Consider the following 20,973-nt stretch of genomic DNA (forward strand, 5'->3'; position numbering starts at 1 on the left):
AGAAGGGGGCGGCCAGGGCTACAGCAGGGCGCTGCCACGCGGCCCCTCCCACTGCGCCGCCTCCTGCCGCCTGCCGCGAGGGCTCCGCTCCGGTCGGCGGGGAGGAAAGGAAGGGGACTGCCCTGCAGGGCGCTCTGGTTCTCCGCGCTGCCGTCCCCTACAGGGCCGTGCCGCCCTAGGATTGGGCAGAACGCCGCCTCCAACAATCTGCCGCCCCAAGCATCAGCTTGTTCAGCTAGTGCCTGGAGCCGGCCCTGGCTGGGAAAAACAGACACGTCATGGCCCCTTGGTATTTCTATTTGCTCCTACCAGCATGGGTCATTAGAGGGAGAGACGGGGCCGTGGGGAGAGAGACTGGCTGGCGACCAGACAGCGACCGTCACGAGGAATTGGATTGAACCCCAGGGCGTATGACGCTAGCCGTTGCTAGAGCATCCATGAGCAGAAGGAGATTTTCGATAAGCCAGAAATGCTTTGGCCGATAGTCAGGAGATGGGGGTCAAGATGACCCATGTGTATTAAAGCCAAAGCAGTAACCAGCTACAAATAGCTCACAAGAATGAAAAAGGAAGCCCGTCCAAAAGGCAGACACGGCGAGCGCGGCCCGTGGCCGTCCCTCCACCCTGGGGAACGGAGACACCCTCGGGATTTTCAGCTGCTCCCTGCTGATTAAGGTCCGTGACCCATCCTGGGAGGAAATAACTACCCGCTTCCCCTGGCTGCAGAGGGCGACCATCACAGCTCCACTCGGGAGGAGAGCAGGAGGAGGGGGCTCAGAATCCTTCACCCCACATGGAGCCCGGCTCCTGGAGGGCTCCCTCCGTGTCCCCAGGGAGTCGAGTTTGGGGCAAGGGATTCAGTGGCACCAGATACTCCCATCTTGCTGCATCAATGGACAGAGCTCTGCCCTCTGCCTCCCTCCCTGCCCCACCCCAGGAGAGCCCTGGAAGTGAGAAGAGTTACATGGAGTGGGTGTGGGCTCCAGCCCAAGGAAACATTCCCTCTCCTAACGGTGTTTCCCAGGGACACCAGCGATCTAGCGCTGCTCCCCGCAGGAGCCCACAGCCTCACGGCCCCAGGAAAGCAGCACTGCAAGCCATGCACAGAGAGGACCCATGTAGTAACATGCTAGTGTTTAGTGTCAAAGACCTGCCATTGTCCTGTGAATCAGACCCTCAGGAGCGGCCCAGAACCTGGGCCCAGCCGAGCCCCACGGCCGGGAGCCAAAACCCAAGGAGATTATTCAATGGCAGCATTAGTAGAGGGCCCTGAAGGCACTAGACTGGGGGGAATTATCCTTCTGAATCCAGAACAGTGCCTGGCTGAAGAACCTGCCCATGCAAGCTCCATGCGTCCCGTCACCCGCCCTAGCCGAGCCTCGGCAGAGTCCCCAGAGAGTCCAGCTTCACTTGGATTCCCCAGAATCTCTGCACCCTACAAAATGCAAGCTCACCTCCCAGCCTGCCCCAGGCGAACGCAAGGGACCTGGGAAGGGAGCAGAGCCTTTGTAACAGACCTCATTGTTTTATAAAACCTCTACAAGTGGAAGAGCAGCCAACAGAGGGATGGTCTCCTCCTCCTCCACTCTCCTCTCTTCCCCATCACTCCCTTGTTCCTTTTCCCTTTCTGCAAAAACAGAGTCAAACTCAGTTCTCTCCTCAGCCAGGACAAAGCCAAGCGAGCGGCAGAGCGAGTGCTGCTGGTTCTCAGAGGCACCTTCCCTAACACAGTGCAACAGGGAGCTTAGGGTCGGCACAGACTTACCCCAGCAACCACATGGCACAGCGCCTTGGAGAAGGTAGGATCTGGACCTAGACCCTGGCTCTGCAGCGTGGGACCAGCCTGCCCAGAGACTAAGGAACCAGCCAAGGCTGTCATTAGAGTCAAACCAAAACCTTCCTCAGGGAGCTGCATCTCCTTGTTCTCAGGGCATCTGCCCCCCTCCTGGCTGCAACCAGGATCCCCTTGACACCACATTTCAGGTAGGGCTTGGGGGTTCTGCTGAACCAAACGCAATTGGTTTAACCTTCCAGGCCTCTCACCTTAAGCTAAAGGTCACTTTGCCCTGCTGCCTGGACATCCATTATACATACATAGATATATAAAAAATTACATCTGAAAGTACAAAGTTGCCTGAGCCTCGTGACCCGGCAAAATATATTTCACCTCCCTGCCCATATTTTTCTTCTGACGAGTAGATGTTGCAAATCTTCTCTTGAATCTTGACACATCTCATCTAGCCTCAGTTAAAGTTTGTATTTATGGGTGTCAGCTCTGACCTCTTCCACCCCAGCTCCCTCGCCCTCGCCGCGCAGCTCCCTCGCCAACCCTCTATAAACAAGCAGGTCCCCAAATCCCCCTTTGTCGAGCGGCATTATTAGTCTTGCATCCGAAGGCCAGTGTAGTCCGTAATTCTCTGTCTGATGACACAAGATGAACACGGCAGCATCACTCTCCCCAGCAGATTGGCAGGCCGGCCCTCATTTGTCAGTGGCAGACTGACAGAATTACTAGCCCTTAAATGAAACGATATATCTGGGACGTTAAATCTGTTTTCATTCTGACTGCCCCACGCCTCCAGGTGGACGTGGCGTGTGAACTGATGTCCAGAGGCCATTAGCCCAGCTCCCCCTCCCACGGCCTTCACAATAACACAACTACAGCGCCTGGGGAGTGTTTCCAAGGGCCCCCCTCGGCCACACGGTGCTGAGCCAGGGCCTGCTGAGGCTCCGGGGGTGGGGGGTGGGGAGATAATTAGCTAGAACCGTCACCACCTGTCGAGAAAAACCCCTCTTCCCAATGCTTTGCAGGCCCATAGCGGCCCAAATTAGTCTGCCCAGTGTACTAAGAGCCTACACCAAGGAGTCAAGTTTCAAAAGCAAATTGGGCCTGACCCTCCTTTCCCAAGAGAGTGCCCTTGCCTGCCATGGAGTTACCCCTGTTTCACGCCACAGGAAGGGAGTGAACCGAGAAGCATCTACTTGGGGGTGTACAAGCTCAGTCCCTGGAAAAATCATGGAGCAGGTCCTCAAGGAATCAATTATGAAACACTTAGAGGAGAGGAAAGTGATCAGGAACAGTCAGCATGGATTCACCAAGGGGAAGTTGTGCCTGACTAACCTAACTGCCTTCTATGATGAGATAACTGGCTCTGTGGATGAGGGGAAAGCAGTGGATGTGTTATTCCTTGACTTTAGCAAAGCTTTTGATACGGTCTCCCACAGTATTCTTGCTGCCAAGTTAAAGAAGTATGGGCTGGATGAATGGACTGTAAGGTGGATTGAAAGCTGGCTAGATCGTCAGGCTCAACGGGTAGTGATCAATGGCTCCATGTCTAGTTGGCAGCCGGTTTCAAGCGGAGTGCCCCAAGGGTGGGTCCTGGGGCCAGTTTTATTTAATATCGTTATTAATGATCTGGAGGATGGTGTGGAATGCACTCTCAGCACTAAACTGGGAGGCGTGGTAGATACGCTGGAGGGTAGGGATCAGATACAGAGGGACCTAGACAAATTAGAGGATTGGGCCAAAAAACACCTGATGAGGTTCAACAAGGACAAGTGCAGAGTCCTGCACTTAGGGCGGAAGAATCCCATGCACTGCTACAGACTAGGGACCGAATGGCTAGGCAGCAGTTCTGCAGAAAAGGACCTAGGGGTCACAGTGGACGAGAAGCTGGATATGAGTCAACAGTGTGCTCTTGTTTCCAAGAAGGCTAATGGCATTTTGGGCCGTATAAGTAGGGGCATTGCCAGCAGATCGAGGAACGTGATCATTCCCCTTTATTCGACATTGGTGAGGCCTCATCTGGAGTACTGTGTCCAGTTTTGGGCCCCACACTACAAGAAGGATGTGGAAATATTGGAAAGAGTCCAGTGGAGGGCAACAAAAATGATTAGGGGTTTGGAGCACATGACTTATGAGGAGAGGCTGAGGGAACTGGGATTGTTTAGTCTCCAGAAGAGAAGAATGAGGGGGGATTTGATAGCTGCTTTCAACTACCTGAAGGGGGGTTCCAAAGAGGATGGAGCTCGGCTGTTCTCAGTGGTGGCAGATGACAGAACAAGGAGCAATGGTCTCAAGTTGCAGTGGGGGAGGTCTAGGTTGGATATTAGGAAACACTATTTCACTAGGAGGGTGGTGAAGCACTGGAATGCGTTACCTAGGGAGGTGGTGGAATCTCCATCCTTGGAGGTTTTTAAGGCCCGGCTTGACAAAGCCCTGGCTGGGATGACTTAGTTGGGAATTGGTCCTGCTTTGAGCTAGATGGCCTCCTGAGGTCCCTTCCAACCCTGATATTCTATGATTCTAAGCTGCCCTTCCACACACAGGCAGGGGGCAGGCTGCTCTCCAGTCCAGCAGAACATGGGGTTCCCTACAACCTGCCCCCCTGCACCCTAGGGAGGCATTGGAGGAGGAGGGGCAGAGCTCAGAGAGGTAGGTGCCAGCTCCAGTTTTGAGTGTGTTCGCCTGTCCCACCCCAAGCCTGGGCTGAGCTCGGGCCTTGAACCTGGAAACTCAAGGCCAAACAAGCTGAGTTTGGGTCAAACGAAGAGGCCTTGCCTGGCTCCAGTCTGAAATGTCAGCCAGCCCAGGCCTGCCAGAAGCTCAGCTCCAGGCTGCCCACAAAGAGTGTGCATTCAGGCTGCACTCCGCAACCTGTTTCCGTGCACAAGCACTGCTCCCTGCGCACCCTGGGCTAGTAGCACCAATGCCCACTTGGGCAAGAGGCAACAAGGACACAGTCTCCATCTTCCCCCAGACAGCAGCCCCATAACTGCCCCTGCAGCTGGACCAACTGCCCTGCACACACCGCACAGTCAACCTGTGGAACTCCTTGCCAGAGGATGTTGTGAAGGCCAAGACTATAACTGGGTTCAAAAAGAACTAGATAAGTTCATCATCAATGGCTATTAGCCAGGATGGGCAGGGATGGTGTCCTTAGCCTCTGTTTGCCAGAAGCTGGGGATGGATCATTAGATGATTCCCTGATCTGTTCATTCTCTCTGGGGCACCTGGCATTGGCCGCTGTCGGAAGACAGGATACTGGGCTAGATGGACCTTTGGGATTGTCTGTTGTCTCTCACAAAGCAGGTGAGAGGCATCTGGCTTCACGCAAAAGTGACTCCTGGCTAAGTGACTTGCCCAGGGTCACACAGGGAGTCTGTCGCAGAGCAGGGAATGGAACCCAGGCCTCCAATGGCTAGTGCTCCATACTGCTAATGACAGACTAATACAGCTGGGTTGGTAGGGACAGGTGTCTCCCATCCTCCTTCTGAGACCTCAGAGGGGCGGGGCAGGCAGAGGTGAATGGGAGGACCATAGAGACCAACTCAATGGCTAGCACAGATTCCCCTGGAGCTCAGGGACCTGGGCTCTATCCCATGGCTGTGATGCTTTCACGAAGAACCGGCCCCTCGAGGTGATGATGAGCACACCCTACGTGTCCCTACCCGGGGGCAGCTAGGCCTCACCCCCTGCTTTCTCAGCAGTGTGCTCATTCTGGGAGTTACCTTTGAACTACTAGTGAAAAACAAAATGAAGTCAACGGTTTGTTAAATAGCAGCTCTTCCCTGAGCCTGGCGACAGCCCCTGGGACTCTTTGCCCCAGAATCGCCTTCCTCCTTTGGATCAGAGACGCGCAGGCGCTCCCACCCGCGGCTCCCTGCTCTGAGCCAGCCTCCTTTTCCGAGAGCCCAGCACAGCTGGGCCAGTCCGGCCAGACTGCCACCAGCTGGGAAAGCTCACCGGACAGTAGTTCAGGAAGCCAGGCACCCGAGCGAGCCCTTCCTGCAGCCGGGCCGGGAGATGGGCCTGACCCTCTGCTCTGCGCGGGGAGGGCTTTGGACGGAGAGCGCGAGTCGCATGTGACTGCGGGTAACAGGGCTCAGCCTGGCAGGGGGGCGAGAGCCTGGCCGCATCTACAACGCCAGGCAGGGCACCAGCTAGCAACAGATTCTCTAGCTTGCCACCCCCATTGCCAGGGTTTCTGCCACTTGCTCTGCCACAGGAGCCTAGAAACAGCCTAGAATGGTCCCCCGCTCCCCCCGAGGCAATGCAGCCCCTCAGCCTTCACACACGCCAAAGCCATCCCAGCCCCCAACCCCCGCTGCCTTAGGAGCACCGTCAGCAGTGCCACGCCCCCGCCCCACCCCACGCACCTGGCCCCTTCCCCCCTGGCTCCCTCCATCCCGGAGCCATCCCACCCCCAGCTCCCCGGGTCCATTCTCTCTGAGCTGCCTTCTATCCAGCCCACTTCCTGCAACTCCCCGTGCTCCCAGGAGGGGCTCCTAGCGCAAGGAGGTCTGGCTGGCTTTTCCCTGCAGAATGCCTTGTACATGCTGGCCTGTTTGGGGGGAGGAAGTTGGGGGGGTCTCCTGCAGGTCACAGCCCTGGTCTGAGCAGCCCCCTCTCCAGCCCATGCCCAAAGTGGCCGTTGGAAAAGACCCGAGAAGTGTGCTCAGCTCCCCGCTGGACACACCCCAGGCCCGTGGGAACAGCATGTGCGAGAAGGCCTGGCACTCCCTGGAATTTGCTTCTCTTACCACAGGTGCCTGGCGAATGGCTTTAGGGCACGGGGGCCGCAGAGTGGATGGCAGAGAGAATGACGTGCCACCCGGAAAATAACCTGACTGCTTAGCACCCCCTCCCAGACACTGTCTGGGGCGCTCGCCCGCACAGCTCCTGCCCGATGCTGGGAGCCCATAGCCGTGGGCGCTGCTGGGTAAGGAGGGTGCGGAGAACAGCAGCTGCCTGGCAGCTGAATGGTGTGGGGCACTAGCCATTGGAGGCCTGGGGTCCATTCCCTGTTCTGCCACAGACTCCCCGTGTGACCTTAGGGAAGTCACTTAGCCTCGCCATGCCTCAGTTCCCCACCTGTACAATGGGGAGAACAGCCCTGCCCTGCCTCATGGGGGCCGTGAGGACAAAGCCATTCAGAGGCTGAGAGGCACTCAGATGCTACAGAGACGGGGACCATCTAAGTTCCTTCACTGGGTGGCTCCCCACTCGCTCCCCGGAGCCCCCGCACAAAGGAGCAGCAGCGGAAGCTTTAAAAGGCTCCACTCTTGGCTTCCCCCATATCTGGGGCACCAGCCTACCAGGGGTGCTTTGGGAGGCCAGCAGCCTTCCCAGCCCCATTCCTTTTGGGCAACGTCGGCCCCCCCACGTTTATCCCCCTTCCCTGGGCTGCTCAGAAGTGGCAGGGGACAAGACAGCAGCTCGGCCTTGAAACCTGCCCATGGAAAGGCGACGGGGCGCCCAGAGCGCTGGATGGTGCCACTGCAGGGCAGGGGTGACACCGGGCGGCAGAGAAAGGAACCGGCTCAACGGGGCGACGTCGGCAGCTGGCAGCAAATGCCTCCGCGGGAATACAGAAACTGGCTGGGAATGTGTCTGAGAAAGCACTCGCCTTTGTGCTGGCCAAGGCAGCCCGTGTCCCCCATTCTGAGAGGCCCTAAACGCCCCAGTTCCATTCCCTCATTTCTCTGGCTGTGTTTTTAGCCATGCTAGTGGCCTTAGTGTAACCCTGTGAAGTCTGTGCTGGCAGGAGTTCATCTCCCGCCTTGGCGACCCATTGGCTTTTATTGGCCAGGTGGGGGGAGCGGGGAGAAGGGCATCCTCAGGGCTGCTGCGCCATCCTGCTGCCGCAGGGAAAAGCAGGAAGAGAACCACCCGCTGAGCACGGCTGTGAAAGAAACCCCCTGGGCCTGGGCCTGGGCCTAGCCCGGCTCCCAGGGAAGAGTGGGCAGGCAGGGTGAGCTGCGATGGGAACACAGATCTGCAGCAGCTGAGATTGGACCCCTGGAGAACAGTGCGCACCTCGACACACAGCCTTTCCAAGAAGGTCACAATCGCTTGTGGTCTTGGCATGGCCCAGGGCACTTTCCGCACAGGGCAGGGCTGGAGCTTTGTCCTGGGTTTGTAGCCTGCCGGGGCCCCTAGAACGGCTGCAACACAAACAAGTAATAATTAATCCTAGGCCCGGCGTCCTGGGCGGTTCTGCTCCGGAAGGCAGATCCGTGCTGGGGCACAGAACGCAGACGGCCCAGCCCAGGGGGAGGAGGCGGCTTTAGGTCACCTGGTTTTCTGCAAAGGCCACTTCAGCCCCTGGCACATGTAACAGCCACCTCCCTACTGCTGCCTAAGGGCTGTGGTACCCCCAGGTTCCCTGCAGGGCTGAGTGCTGTGGGCACCCTCCGCCCCCAGCTGCCCCCTATGCAGGGATCGGGGGGCAGGGGGAGATAGAGTTACTAAAGTTACATCGACCCTGCACAGCTCCTGCCCCAGGGGAATAGAAATCTCCCCGCCCCATCTTCTTTGCAGCCTCTATGTGCTGCCAGTGCCAGTGCAGCACATAGAGGATGGGGCCAGAAACAGCCCCACTTTCTTATCCCCCTTGCAGCTTCCATAGGAAGCAACATTCATCCCTTCCTACTTAAAATGTTGTACAGTGTTGCTGTGCATTGCTGAAGGGCTGCCGTGTTCCACCCCAGAGGTGGCTGTATTTCTTTAGTGGGTGCCGCGGTCTCTATATATTGCTTCCACCTGCTGGTCCTATGTCCAATAGCAATCATGACCATAGACTGTGAACGGCCCCAGGAGAACTGCCTACTAAATCCATTCACTAATGTTCTTTCCTTAGCCACACAAACCCATTGCTGCCATTAAATTATCCCAAGCCGCAGTGAGCAAAGAAGTCTCTGGCCCCAGTGTGGTGAAAGCTTTGCCACAGCAAACAAGAAACCTGCCCTGTGGCATTCTTGAAATCAGCAAAATAAGGTCAAGGCGGCACCAACCATGCGGGACGCACAGCATCAGATTGCAGATGGTTTTGCCAGTGAGCGATGGGGGTTGACAGCAGCTTCTGCTGCCAGCCACACGCTCAGCCTCTAGCAGAGGAAGGAAACGCAGCCAAAGGAAAACAGGAGTCTCATGTTTGAATGGGTAGAAAATCTGCCCGAGGCCTGCCATGCTCTAACATTTGGGGTTGGGCAGGGCCTGCGCTCTCCCAAGCACTACACAGGCTACAGGCCTGAATCATTTACCAACGGCACTGCTGGACCGCAGCCCCGTTCTAACCAATCCAAAGCAGGGAACTACTGCTCTGTGTCTAAATCTCTGCCCACGCACCCCCATCTCCTAGCGTTACTGGCACTAGGGTTCGGGTGGGAGGAGACCCGGAGATCTGTGGAGTCCAGTTTCCAGGGACTGCGTCCCCTATCTGCATTGTTACACAACGTGAGCCTTGTTTACCAGGCCGGCCCAATGGCGACAGTCCTGACTAGGTGAAGCCCTGGCATTGCTGTTGTACAGGACATGTCACTCTGGGGGGAAGAGGGGCTGATGTATTTGTATTCACATGGAGCGAAGCCATGTTTGAATGGTGTAACCGTGCGGACAATAGAATTACAAGGCTACCCAGCAAGGCAGCAGCGAGCTGAAGCCACTGTTTACAAGATCTCCTGCAAAACAACAATCACCCGTTCCCAGAATCCAAGCAGAACACTGATATGATTGAAACGAACAAAAAATGCTTCCACAATGCAACTTCCTGGCACTGTTCTGGGCAGGGAGAGGTTATTTTAAGCACTGCCATGCTCTGGAGGCCCAAGGAGAGGGCCAGAGTGCGAAAGACCCCACTTTCTGAGATGGTCTGGAGAGGAGCAGAACCGTGGGCCATGGCCACTCTGGGGATGGCTGTCCCAGCGAAGCAGCTCGGGCGCCGTGTAAGTGCACAGTGACATTGGGACACTATTGAGGGAGCTACTCGGGAGATCGCTGCCTTTCCTTTTCATTGGCAGCTCAGTGTCAGGGCCCAGCGCCAGAGCTTTGCAGAGATTTGGTGACAGGCGCTGACTGGGAGCTAAGGCCAGCTCTCCAGTTTCACTGCCCATTACAGCGCCTCACTCAGCCGACTGCCTCACTTTGCGTAGAGTCCAAATGTCTTGTGACTCCTCCCAAAACAATCCCCATTCAGTCTTTAGAACACTCCCGGTGCAGGAGTCTACAGGCCATGCCCCTGAACCAACGGGCACCCCAGAATCCCATCCCTGAATATCCCCAGAGCTTTGGTAGAGTTTAATCAGGTCCAGCTCACAGATTTGCCTCAGGCCTGCCCCCTTGGGCTGGGAGTAGCATCTGCTGCCTTGGGAAAGCTTCACAAAACAACCTATTCAATTCCTGCTGCTGTAAAAAATGAAATAAAATTTAAAAATCACTAGACCCCCTGACCCTCAATTCCTGTGAAACAGGGGAATCAGCATGGCTCCCCAGACAGATCCAGGTGTTGTAACTGCTTACTGACTTCAGCCGATTCATACCTAGGATGAATTTGACCCAAATCCAGCACAGTCCTCTGGGGATGACACCCCCACTTCCCCTCACCCCTGTACTCCAAACAAGTCATTGTGGGGAGGGGGGAATCCTTCTGCACTGAATAATTTTTAAGTAATTGAGTGCGATACTTCCTGTAGGTCCCACATAAACAAATCTGTAGCCACATGCAGCAATGCCAGGGGATGCACATAAACTGCTTGGTTTATGTTTGGCCCAGAGGAAGGGACAGGAGAGCTATTTTAAAGAAAAAAGCATTGATTTGCATGAAGACCAGACTCTCTCCCAGACTCTGCAATGTGTGTGGGATGGAAGGGGGGGTTGGAAGGTGGGACAGGGCGGGAGGGTTGTGGGGGCCAACAAAGATCCTGTCCACTTCCCCCTTCAGAGAACTAGAGTTGGAGCAGCCTGCCGAAGAGCAGCTCCTCTGTGGCTCTTTCGGGTAATGTTGGTTGCTAACTTGGCTCCTGAACCACTGAGGTGTGAGTGTCACTGATCTGGAGCCTGCAGAACCACATCTGGGTCAGCAGCAGCTGGGGACTTGTGGGGGAGGTACCCACCCCCGGCTGGCGTCGGGTGGCAGCAAATTGCACTGTCACGCGGCAGCTGGGCAGGCCCACGCCCGACTCTGCTCTATGCAAGCACAGCAATATGGGCAGCTGGTCAAAGCCCAGGCGATGTCCCCCGTCCTCCTTGGGCAGCTCAACCACTGCCCTCTGCCATCTGGCTCAGGAAGCAGGAAGGCAACTCAGCAGGGCGTGGTTTCCGGGCCTGGCCAGAGGGCCCATTGGGGCTCCATGGAGATGCTGCTGGCCGAGGAGTCCCCTGGCCCTGGTGACCTGCCCAGGGCCCACCTGACAGCGCTGCTTTTCCTCCCAAAGGCTGAGGAGAGATTGTCTTGCGGATAATCCCACCGTGTTACATTTTCCCATTACACTTTGGGCTTCCCCAGGCGCTGGCTCGGCTGATCGTTGCCTGCCACGGCCCTGGTGGTGAGGAGTCCAATCCTCGGCCCACAGGAGACAGGCTGGGGTGTTTCCTCACCTCCAGTGCGCTCCAGCTACTCCGGCCCTGCTCCTGCTGGCATCTGCGCTGCGGCGCCAGCCACATGCCCTGGCGGGCGCTCGAGGCAGGGAAACAGCCTGGGAAGCAAGAGCGGTGCCGAGACACTGGGCAGGGCAGGACCCCCAGGAGATCTGGGCAGCAGTGCCAGGCCCTTCCCCTCCCCCCAAAGAGCTGGGCAGCAATGCCCCTCCCCCACCCCTGCTATGGCAGGAAATTCCCCCAGTCTGGAGGCCCAGGCTGTGGGTGCGGGCACCAGTTAGTGTCCCTGGGGTGCAGACAGCTCTCCGTTAGGGACCGGGCCGAGACCCATTCAACCCATTTCCACCAGGCCAGCACACAGCCACCAGGAGGGGTGGCTGGGGGGGATCCGAACCGGGGAGCTGGGAGTTCCCGTCTCCCAGTGCCCGGGCTCGGAGCCGCCCTGTGCCCCGGGCAGAGGCTTCTAAGGAGACCCAGCGCTGAGCCTGCAGCTCCTCGCCCAGACAACAGTTGAATTGGGGCAGCTTTGTCTCCCCCTCTCTTGCCTTCCCTGTGCCCAGCTCCAGGTCTGAGCATCCTTGTGCCCCCGGGAATGTGCGGGAAGGGCGGGGGGGACCTGCCGCAGGCCAGTGACTCAGGATCCTGCTCTGTGCACAGACTGGTGGAAGCCAGATGCCGCAGGGTGGATTCCTCCCAGCCCAGGGCGTCACACCAGGCCCCCTGCACCAGTTACACCTTTTGGTTTGGCCCCTTATTAAGGGCTTCAGTGGTGTGAGGGGCCTGCAGGGTCCCTCTCTGCTGGGCAAATTTCAGCCCCACTGTCTATTCCATTCACTCGGGTTGCCTCTTGGAACGTACCTGCAGGCCCCACCCTGGAGTGACCAGCCAAGCAAACTACCTACCTCCAGCTCCTTAAAGAAGATGCAGCTCCGTGCCCACTCCACAATGGAGAAGAGGGTCTGGTCTGCCATCTTGCACATGAGGCCAAAGGTGCTGAGTTTCTCATGCCGGCCTTTGCCCTGCTCCTGTTGCAGACAAGCCAGTATCCGCACCTTGACCTGGGGCTCGTCGGGCTCCAGCTGCAGCAGCTTGAGAATGACCTCAGGGATGTCGGGTGGGGCGCTGTTGGGATAGGCATCTGGATACATGTAGCTGGCCACAGACTCGTGGGAATTTGTGTAGTGGTCGGGGTACTCTGACTTGATGGTGCGGTTGGGAAAGGAGGGGTAATGGTAGCTGGACAGCGCCCCGTGGCTAGGCACAGTCATTCCCAAGGACGGCGTCCCATACGGACTTCTGTCATAGTCGACTGGCGTCATAGTGGCCGGGTTGGGAGGCAGGCTCTTGGACACCGAGTGGATGCCGTGGATGGTGGAGGACAGGTTGTAGTCAGTTTGCACTGGCGACACGATCTGAGGCACAGTCTCCAGCTTAAAGCCGTTGGCGCGTATCAGAGCTTTCTTCTGCTGTTTTAAGGCACGATCTCGCTTGTACATGGGGCCGAATTTATTTCTTCCTCCTCGCATCCGGTCCGCTCGCACAGCTGTGGGGCAGAGAGAAAGAACGGCCTTTGGAATTCAACTGAGCCCAAGGGAGCCTTATCTTCCCAAAAGATTATGGCAAATAACCCTGAGAGCTCTGTCCAGATAGACTGGGGGGAAGGGGATGGTGAGGAGGAGGAGGGGAAAAGGCCGGATAGTGGTGAAACAAAGCATCTTGTCCTGCAGCCATTCCATCGTGGGAGCGATGGATGGCTGCATCGGGACACAGGGGTCCTGGTGCAGAGTCTCTCCTGGGGACTGTTATGCTGCCTCTGAGCAGCCAGTAGGGGGTGCTGTCCTAGTGAGGCGGCATCACCCCCTCGCCCTGGAACACTAAGAGCATCAGCCTGAGATCACGCCCAGTTCCTGAGGCCCCATCCTCCATGACCGAGCTGTTTCTTTCCCGGGGTCTAGATAAGTGTCACAGACCTGCCCCCCAGCAGCAAGGCCATCTTCAGCCACTCCCTGCACTGCCACGCACTAGCCATCACATCAAAGAGTTTCCATTTGCAGAAAACTATATCTCAGCAGCGTTGCCTAAGTCTCACTATTTTATCACAAGTCTTGCAATATTGGTGCTTTTCTTAAAGCCCAAGATCCTGGAGTCAGGTGAATACATGAGAATCTCAGCTTTCATGTAAAAAAAAAAGGGGGGAAAACAAATTAAGTTTCTAGTGCTCATTCTTGCAGAGAAATGCTTGAAAATGTGAAGTCAGGAGGCAAATAAAAACAACCCCAAGTTATTGTTTTTTAAAGTCTCAAGATTTTTAAACATAACCTCACAATTTGCTGGATCTTGACTCGTGATTTTTGAATGACTGGGAGTTGCAATAGTGTCTCGGTGAGATTTTGTTGAATTGGATCCAGTCGTGCACGCCTTCCTGTCAGTCCCTTCCAACACGACCATTACACGCAAGACAAATGGTCAAGTGAGCGCTCCAAAACATATGGGCCAAATCTGCAGTTGGCGTAGACCAGCCTAGCTCCATTGACTTCAACTGGACTATATCGATTTGCACCAGCAGTGGGCCTGGCCCGGTGTGTGTGTTATTAAAAATGGCTTAAAACTCTGCCCAAGGAGTCTTACAACAAGCTCCTCACGCTAACGGGCCCATTCGAACCTCTCCCCTTTCAAAGAAACAGATGTTCTCTCTGGACCCAAAAAGAAACACAAGAATGTGTCACTGCTCTAGGAAACAGGTGCTTCTTTGCTTCACAGGATCATTCACTCTCCTCTGTGGCCATTCCCAAGAGTGTTTTTGCCTTAAAAAAACACTCTTGGAAGAGCCTCAAATAGCTGAACGCTCCGCGTTGGAGCTGTGCGCAGACGGACATGAGAAAGGCTGGGCGGCTGGTGACCCCAGTGCTTGGGAAGCCATGGAAAATGTGTACAAAAGGGGAAAGCAACTAGCTTTGCCACCCCACTCTGAGTGGAGAGCTCAAGTGTTTGTGCTTCAGCTGTTATTTCTGCAAAAGGCCTCTCACTAACCTTTCCTTTCACTGCAGCCTCAGAAACCCGCTTTAGCAACCTTCACTGCACAACAGAACCACAGCGCTGGCCAGGTTTCTCAGAGACTGTCTGGGAACATGGGAGCATTCAGTGGGGACTGAAAGCCAGCCAGGAGGCAGGAGATGTTTGCAGAAACTTTCCTTGAAGGGGCACTCGCACTCCATGGAGAACGGCTCTCTCTAGAGAGAATCCTGTTTCTCCTCCCTCATTCCTTCTTACCTAGGGATATTTGCATGGAAACAGCCTCTCTGGGGGGCTGGCTGGCTAAGGGCAACAATGTCTGTGGAATACAGAACACTTCACCTCCCGGTCACTGTTTGAGATCCCACTCGATTTACCCTCCAGTGGCTGGGCAGTAGATTATATGGCTCACAGAGAGCATGTAAAAACCACCTCCACCGTCAGCACTAACCTGCACCCTGGGTGGCAGCCTCCACAGAAAGGCAAAGCGCTGAATGAGCCAGAGAGACCGAACTCCCCTTCCACACTTATCCTTTGTCTGCACTACAACGGTTTGTTCCCATTTCTAGCACATAACACAGTGTAAAAGCCCCAGTACAAAGGGAGCGTTCAGGTACTTCTACCTGCTCAGAGCAGGTTTTCATGCCCAACACTGCTAGAGAATGGCTAGTGAAGACACCCTTCGAAATGATTCCTGCGACACAGGCTTGTGGCACAGTGGGGTGTGCAGAGGAAGTTTCACAGCTCCTACCTGGGCTGCACCTGTGCAGTGCTGTTGAATAAATAGAGGCGTGCAGGCCCCAGAGCACTCAGTGTGGCATCTTTCACAAGTGGGAAATGGATGCACCCTTTTTTCTTTAAAAACAAGCACCCTAAGAGAGAAGACGTGCTTTGATTCTCATGCGTTCCCCTGTGCCTACGATTTCTGCCTCACCTGGGATCATAAACCCCTTGCTGTTTGCTGCATCCCAACTGGGTTCTTGTGCTGCTGCCACAAACACAAGATTCTGATCTCAGGTGGGAAACCGAGGGCAGGACAGACGGACTGGTCAGAAAAGCAAAGATCCTGTATTCATTCAAATGTCTCCAGGAACAAAATGAAACAGGAAGTACAGATGCCTCCAAACTAAGGACAGACAAAAATGATGGAGCCTGAAATTTTCGCAGCTATTTAGACTGTTTCTTGGATTCCCAACCCAGTCTGAGTTCGTGAATCTTTTTAGCTGGAGTTTAACACACACTCCAACACCATTCACCTGCTCTCACTCTCTTTCACATACACACGGCACCTTAAAAAACTCAGCTCTGTGAGCAAAGGATCAAAGCTAGGTTGCTATAAGGAGATGCCCTATGTGCCATATTATTTTTCACTCTAATTTCTCTCCCCCTCTCTGTGCCTTTCCTCACAGTATCTATTAAGTGGGGACAATAGTGTGTAAACCTCCCAACCCATGGAGTAGGGTCAGAATTAGGCAAAGTGAGTTCATCCATCTCCATTCTAAACAGAAACATCTTTAGTGTGGCCTCAGCTACTCCTTTATTCTCCAGAGTTAGTGCAGAAAGAGCCCGCTCTACCGGGATCTGGTTACTAATTCTCTACTCTATGGAGAAGTATTCCTGACAGATCAAGGTTTCCGCCCACCTTCTCACTGAAGCTCCTCCCCCACGCGCTTACCATCCATTTCAGGATCTGCTTTGAAATTGTTCTTCCTATTTTTAAAACTCTCCCTGGATTTGTTCCAGCCCATATCACAGGCCCTCTCTGCCCCCTCTCCCATCTCAGGCCTAGCACTGGTCTCCTCGCCATCCCTTCACATAACCGCACCACGATTGGTGCAAGAGCCTTCTCCACTGGATCTTTGCATCCCTCTTGCCCCTGGCTTGCACCACTCAGTGTTTCTGCCTCTCTGTTACATGTTTGATTCTGTGAAACATGCTCAGCAGGGTGAATTTGCATGGGCCGTGTTGTGCTGTCACTCTAGAGGGAAAGCCTGCATGTGAAACCTTTGATTATCTGAAGCTGTACTGTGATCAGCACAAAACACACTCTACTCTGTTACTGCCGAGCAGCTTCAGAGACTCTCTTGTCGCTCTATTGCAGGGCACTCAGGTGAGCATTCTGATTTGTCTGGGATATGCTGAGATTGTGTTGTTCACACAGTCCAGACTTCTCAGTCGTTTCCTTTCTTGAGCATCAAGAGAGGCCTATGTCAACATCATACTTGTCCCCAAAATCAATAATTTCAGACTTGCTTTTGTCCTATTGAGTTGAAGGATCTCTTTAGAAGTGTCAGTTCAGATTTTCTGCCCAGTAAATACTAATAACTAGGGAAACGTAAGCTCCAATTTTCACCACAAAAGACAGACAGTCAAGTTGGGATGTCATTTTTCCTCTAGGTGATCCCTGGTGGATAAGCTATTGCAGTTTCATCAAGCAGCTCAGAGGGCGGGGAAAAGGCTGCTTTGAACAACACACAGGCAACAAATATCCTGGCTTTGCCTCTGAGCCCCACAAACGCACAGGACCACACTCAACCCTGCTGGAAGCAGGGGAGGCGCCTGGAAGTCAGGCGGGTGCAACTCTGTTGCCAACGGGGAACACGGGGCTCTGAGTTCAGTGTCCCTCACCCATTCACTGCACACAGGAGCAGAGTGTGAGTTCTGATTGCCAGCGAAGGCGACCGTGCCTGTTCTGTTACAGGACAGAGTGCTGGTACAAAGCGTCAGATGCTGCGATTTAGCAAAGTCCCTGGGCAGTGCTTAATTTGTAATGAAAGAGGTGCCAGGGCTTAAGCAATTAGGTGCCAAGGCTCAAGCAATTTTTTTATTTTCATAATTGATGCAGCAAGCCCAGAGGTGCCAGGGCTCTGAACTGCCAGGCCCAGAGGTGCCAGGGCTCTGAACTGCCAAGCCTTAGCACAACTTAAGCCCTGCCTCTGGGTAAGCCGGACAGTTGGCTCAGGAACTGTTTGTAACTAATACTCCAGTCACAGCCAGGGCTAAGGCGCAGATCTGCTTTTGAAATGACACTCAGCGCTGATGCCAGCTCCATGTTTGGGAGTTTGCATTGGCTGCCTGTGCCATTAAATGTTGTGTCCTGCTCTTAACTGTTCAGCCTCCAAAGCCTTCTGCCTCCTTCCTGCTTGGGAAATGATTTCAGTTTGTATTCAGGTATTAGCAGTACTTTATGTTCAACCCCCACTTTGCCCTTAATCCCCATGTGAACGAAGCACGGAGTCCCCCAGCTCTAAACAGGTGAGAGATACCCCGCTAGCCCCAACACTCTCTGCCCAGATCTTTTGATTTGGTGTAAAGTTTAGTCCTTTTTTTTCCATTTTGTTACCCGGTGTTTGTAATGTTTTTTTCTGGCCCTGAGCCCTGCGTGCATTGTGAAGTTCTGCAACATCAGTGGGTAAGTGCCACGTAAAACACATCGTAATACAGAAGAACAATAGGGTCTGATTCTGCTATCAGCCACACCAGCACAAATCAAGACTGACATCAGTAGAATGACCCGAATGTCAATCTGGTGAGAGATCCCCTGTGCTACTATGGGTCCTTGTATAAGGAGAAATTCCTGTTACAGTGAATGTGGCAAAAGAAAAACTATATTCTCACTGTTGCATCCAGCCATTTTATCCTGATTCTCACGATACTCCGTGTTTTCCTTAAAGCTTTGCCCTCTGGAATTATGCAAAGATAGGGGAATCTTGGCTTTCATTTAAAATAAACCAAAATACCAAAAACCAGAACATTTTCAAGCCCTTTAGCTTGCAAAGAAAACCTTCAAAGTGTGAACCCTAAATTCTGAAAAACCAGAAGGCAAATCAAAAGAACCCTACATTTATTATTTTTTAAAAAATCTCATGATTTTCAGGGGCCTGACTCATGTTTTTTGAATGCTAGGGGTTGGCTATGCTGTATCCTGGAGACTGGTGAGGGGGAAAAAAAAACAATCTAGCCCTGAATGGAGAGTTTACTTGGAATGATGATACTACAGTGGGAACCAAGGGCTGTTTTTAATTCTGAGGTCATTGCTTAATTCCCAGGCACAGCTGTGCCAGACAGTCTCATAACCTAAAATATTGCCCATGAAGATACGGATCCACTGACCCAACCCAAATCGTGTTTAAATAAAAAGAAATGAACAAACTACAATTACAACACACTGAAGAAAAAATTTCTTTTGCTATAAGCAGCTGTCATAGCTGGCTTTGGGCCTGATCCTGTGTACTGGGTGCCCTGAAGTCGCAGTGATATCGATGGGAGAAGACGGTGCTTCACACGTCACAGGAACAGGCCCAGTTTAGGGCCCCTGACTACTTACACCACATCTGAACGACTGACGACCTTTCCATTCTCCCCGTGGAGCACACCGAGATAAGTGACACGAGCCGGCAGACCGGGGCTCTTACCTTCTAGTCTCATTCCCACCGTCAAGCACTTCTGAAAGCGACAGTACGGACATCTCTTCCTCTGGGTTTTGTCGATTTTGCAGTTCTGGCTTTCGGTGCAGGTGTAGTGCTTGTTATTCTGCACGGTCCGCTTGAAAAAGCCCTGATGATAACGAGAGAAGGAAAACATGCAGGGCATTAATACGCCAGCATTTACTGTATGTCCAGGACTAAGCTAGCATCCTGGGGAAGGGAGGATCCTGCACTAGGCTGCTGTTTAACACAGATGATTTGTTCCTTGCCTGGAGAAATTCTTTGCAGACCCACTGTCCGGGGCAGAGGAACAAGTGGCTTTGGGAGAATTGGACACTACACATCGATGAAAATAGCATCTTAGGTGACGGAGCTCTGCTGTTGCCTAATAGTGCATCATAGCTGGTGGCTTTTATTTTTTTGGCCCCTATAGTCTCGTTGGGGGAAATTACTTAAAAAACTGCAAGAACAAATTCTCTGATCTGGATTTAACGGCAGTGAGCAGTGCCATGGGGGGAGCACAATGCCAGAAAAGCTAACAGTAACAGACAGGAGCTGCAGAGCCAGAAGTCATGTATTTTTGTTCAAGTTTTTAAAAGACAAAAGGTTGCAGGCCTGGCTTCTCTCCCCCAATGTCTGAACTCCCTGGCCCTGAGAAGGTGTCTCTTCTCAGTCAGACATGAGCTGAACTCCAGGAATCTGACTGCAAGACCACGGGAAACGTTTGATGTTTTTCATCTGCTTAGGACTCTGCTGAAATCCGAGGGGCCTGATGCTCAGTTGGCGTAAAGGAGCATACTAGTCAAGGCAATGGAGTGACACCTATGTACAGCAGCTAGTGCTGAATGCTTAGAAATGCCAGGCCTCCAGGGGGAAGCCAGTGCGGCCATTGCTTTCCTTTCCTAGATTTCTTTTTTAAACAAATGTGGGGAATTGTGAAGAAGATGAATCCGGCCAGGGGGGAACGTCAGCCTGCCTCTCAATCTTCATTAACAACCTAGGTTAAAAAGGGGCCTGCTCTTTGAATACAAATCTGTGTCTACAGCCTGATTTATGTCTTTAAAGATCTGGACAAACATTCGCCCCAAACCTGGGAGAGGCAGCTCAGCCTTACCACCCCATTGGCCAGAGAGAGCAGTGAAGAGACTGGGATACTTCAGTGGGCCTCTTAGAAAGGCCCCAGAAAGACCCTTGGGAAGCAGACCACAGAGCGGGATACCAGCAGAACCCTGCTCAGGCCAGCACCCACAGGGCCTCTGCCTCTCCAGAATGCCCCCGGGACAGACGCTCGTGGGCTGCTGGCTTGCCCCCAGAGGGGACCCGGGGCTCAGGCAGAAGGAAACGCAGGGCCAGGCTCTGTCTGCACGGGGCCTGTGGGTGCGATGCTCCCCGCAGAGAGCAAGGAGACTGTTCAACATTATTCAACAGCAATTTGAGAGATTCCCCCCCCCCCCCCCCGATTTTAAGGAGTCCGATTTAGCCCCCAGTCTAAAGCCTCTGAAAATAAAGCACAGCCAAGGGCTGGCTGATGGGGAGGCCGCATTTAAACTCGGAGCTTTTCCGCTTCTGCAATTCCTCCCCAGCCCCAGGTAGGTGGAGGGACTCTCGCTGTTCTGTGGTTGGTGCTATGGGAAAGACCCCACTTCCCCCGCTCCCCCCTTAAACCAGAAACTACAGGTAGCAACCAGCCTCCAATTTGCAAAAGATATTTGCCATTGCCTGGGAGATCCTCCCATTCCACCTTACTACACCTTCAGGCCGGACACATACAAGCAGCGGATGGGAAATAAAGGGGGGAGGAAAAACCGTTCAGAGGTCGGGGGAGCCGCTTTCCTTCCAGAGAGGCCTCGAATAGCGGTCACCCCCCCCCCCCGTACTGCGTCCCTCACCCAACATCAGCCCCCGCAGTAACAACAAAACTCTGCCCGATTCGGCTTCGCTTCGCTTTCCACCAGTCACTTTGGTATTTGGTTCCGCGATTTTCTCTCTGTCTCCGGCACTTCTAAAGCACTGCAGCTGAACTGCGAGGGGATTTGGACAGGATACCCCATAAACCCCATAAACCCGGCGCGCTCTGATCGCCTTAGATGCCCCGCAAGTTACAGCGGGTCTGATGCCGCCTGTCCCCAGCAGCCAGGCAGCCTTGCGGTGGCACCTT

At 54.0% G+C, this 20,973-nt stretch overlaps 1 protein-coding gene across 4 annotated transcripts in view; it reads right to left on the reverse strand.

Moving 5' to 3' along the window:
* NR5A1 (nuclear receptor subfamily 5 group A member 1) overlaps positions 1-20,973 on the reverse strand; it is a 63,705-nt gene that overhangs the window by 32,930 nt on the left and 9,802 nt on the right. For all 4 annotated transcript variants that reach the window (XM_034793949.1, XM_034793950.1, XM_034793948.1 and 1 more), the window contains 2 exons: positions 18,804-18,945; positions 12,279-12,919 (listed from right to left, as the gene is read on the reverse strand). In XM_034793949.1, coding sequence (XP_034649840.1) covers positions 12,279-12,919; positions 18,804-18,945 — 783 coding nt within the window. The remainder of the gene's footprint in view (positions 1-12,278; positions 12,920-18,803; positions 18,946-20,973) is intronic.

Source organism: Trachemys scripta, chromosome 17, assembly GCF_013100865.1.
Source record: "Trachemys scripta elegans isolate TJP31775 chromosome 17, CAS_Tse_1.0, whole genome shotgun sequence".
In the NCBI taxonomy this organism is placed as follows: domain Eukaryota; kingdom Metazoa; phylum Chordata; order Testudines; family Emydidae; genus Trachemys; species Trachemys scripta.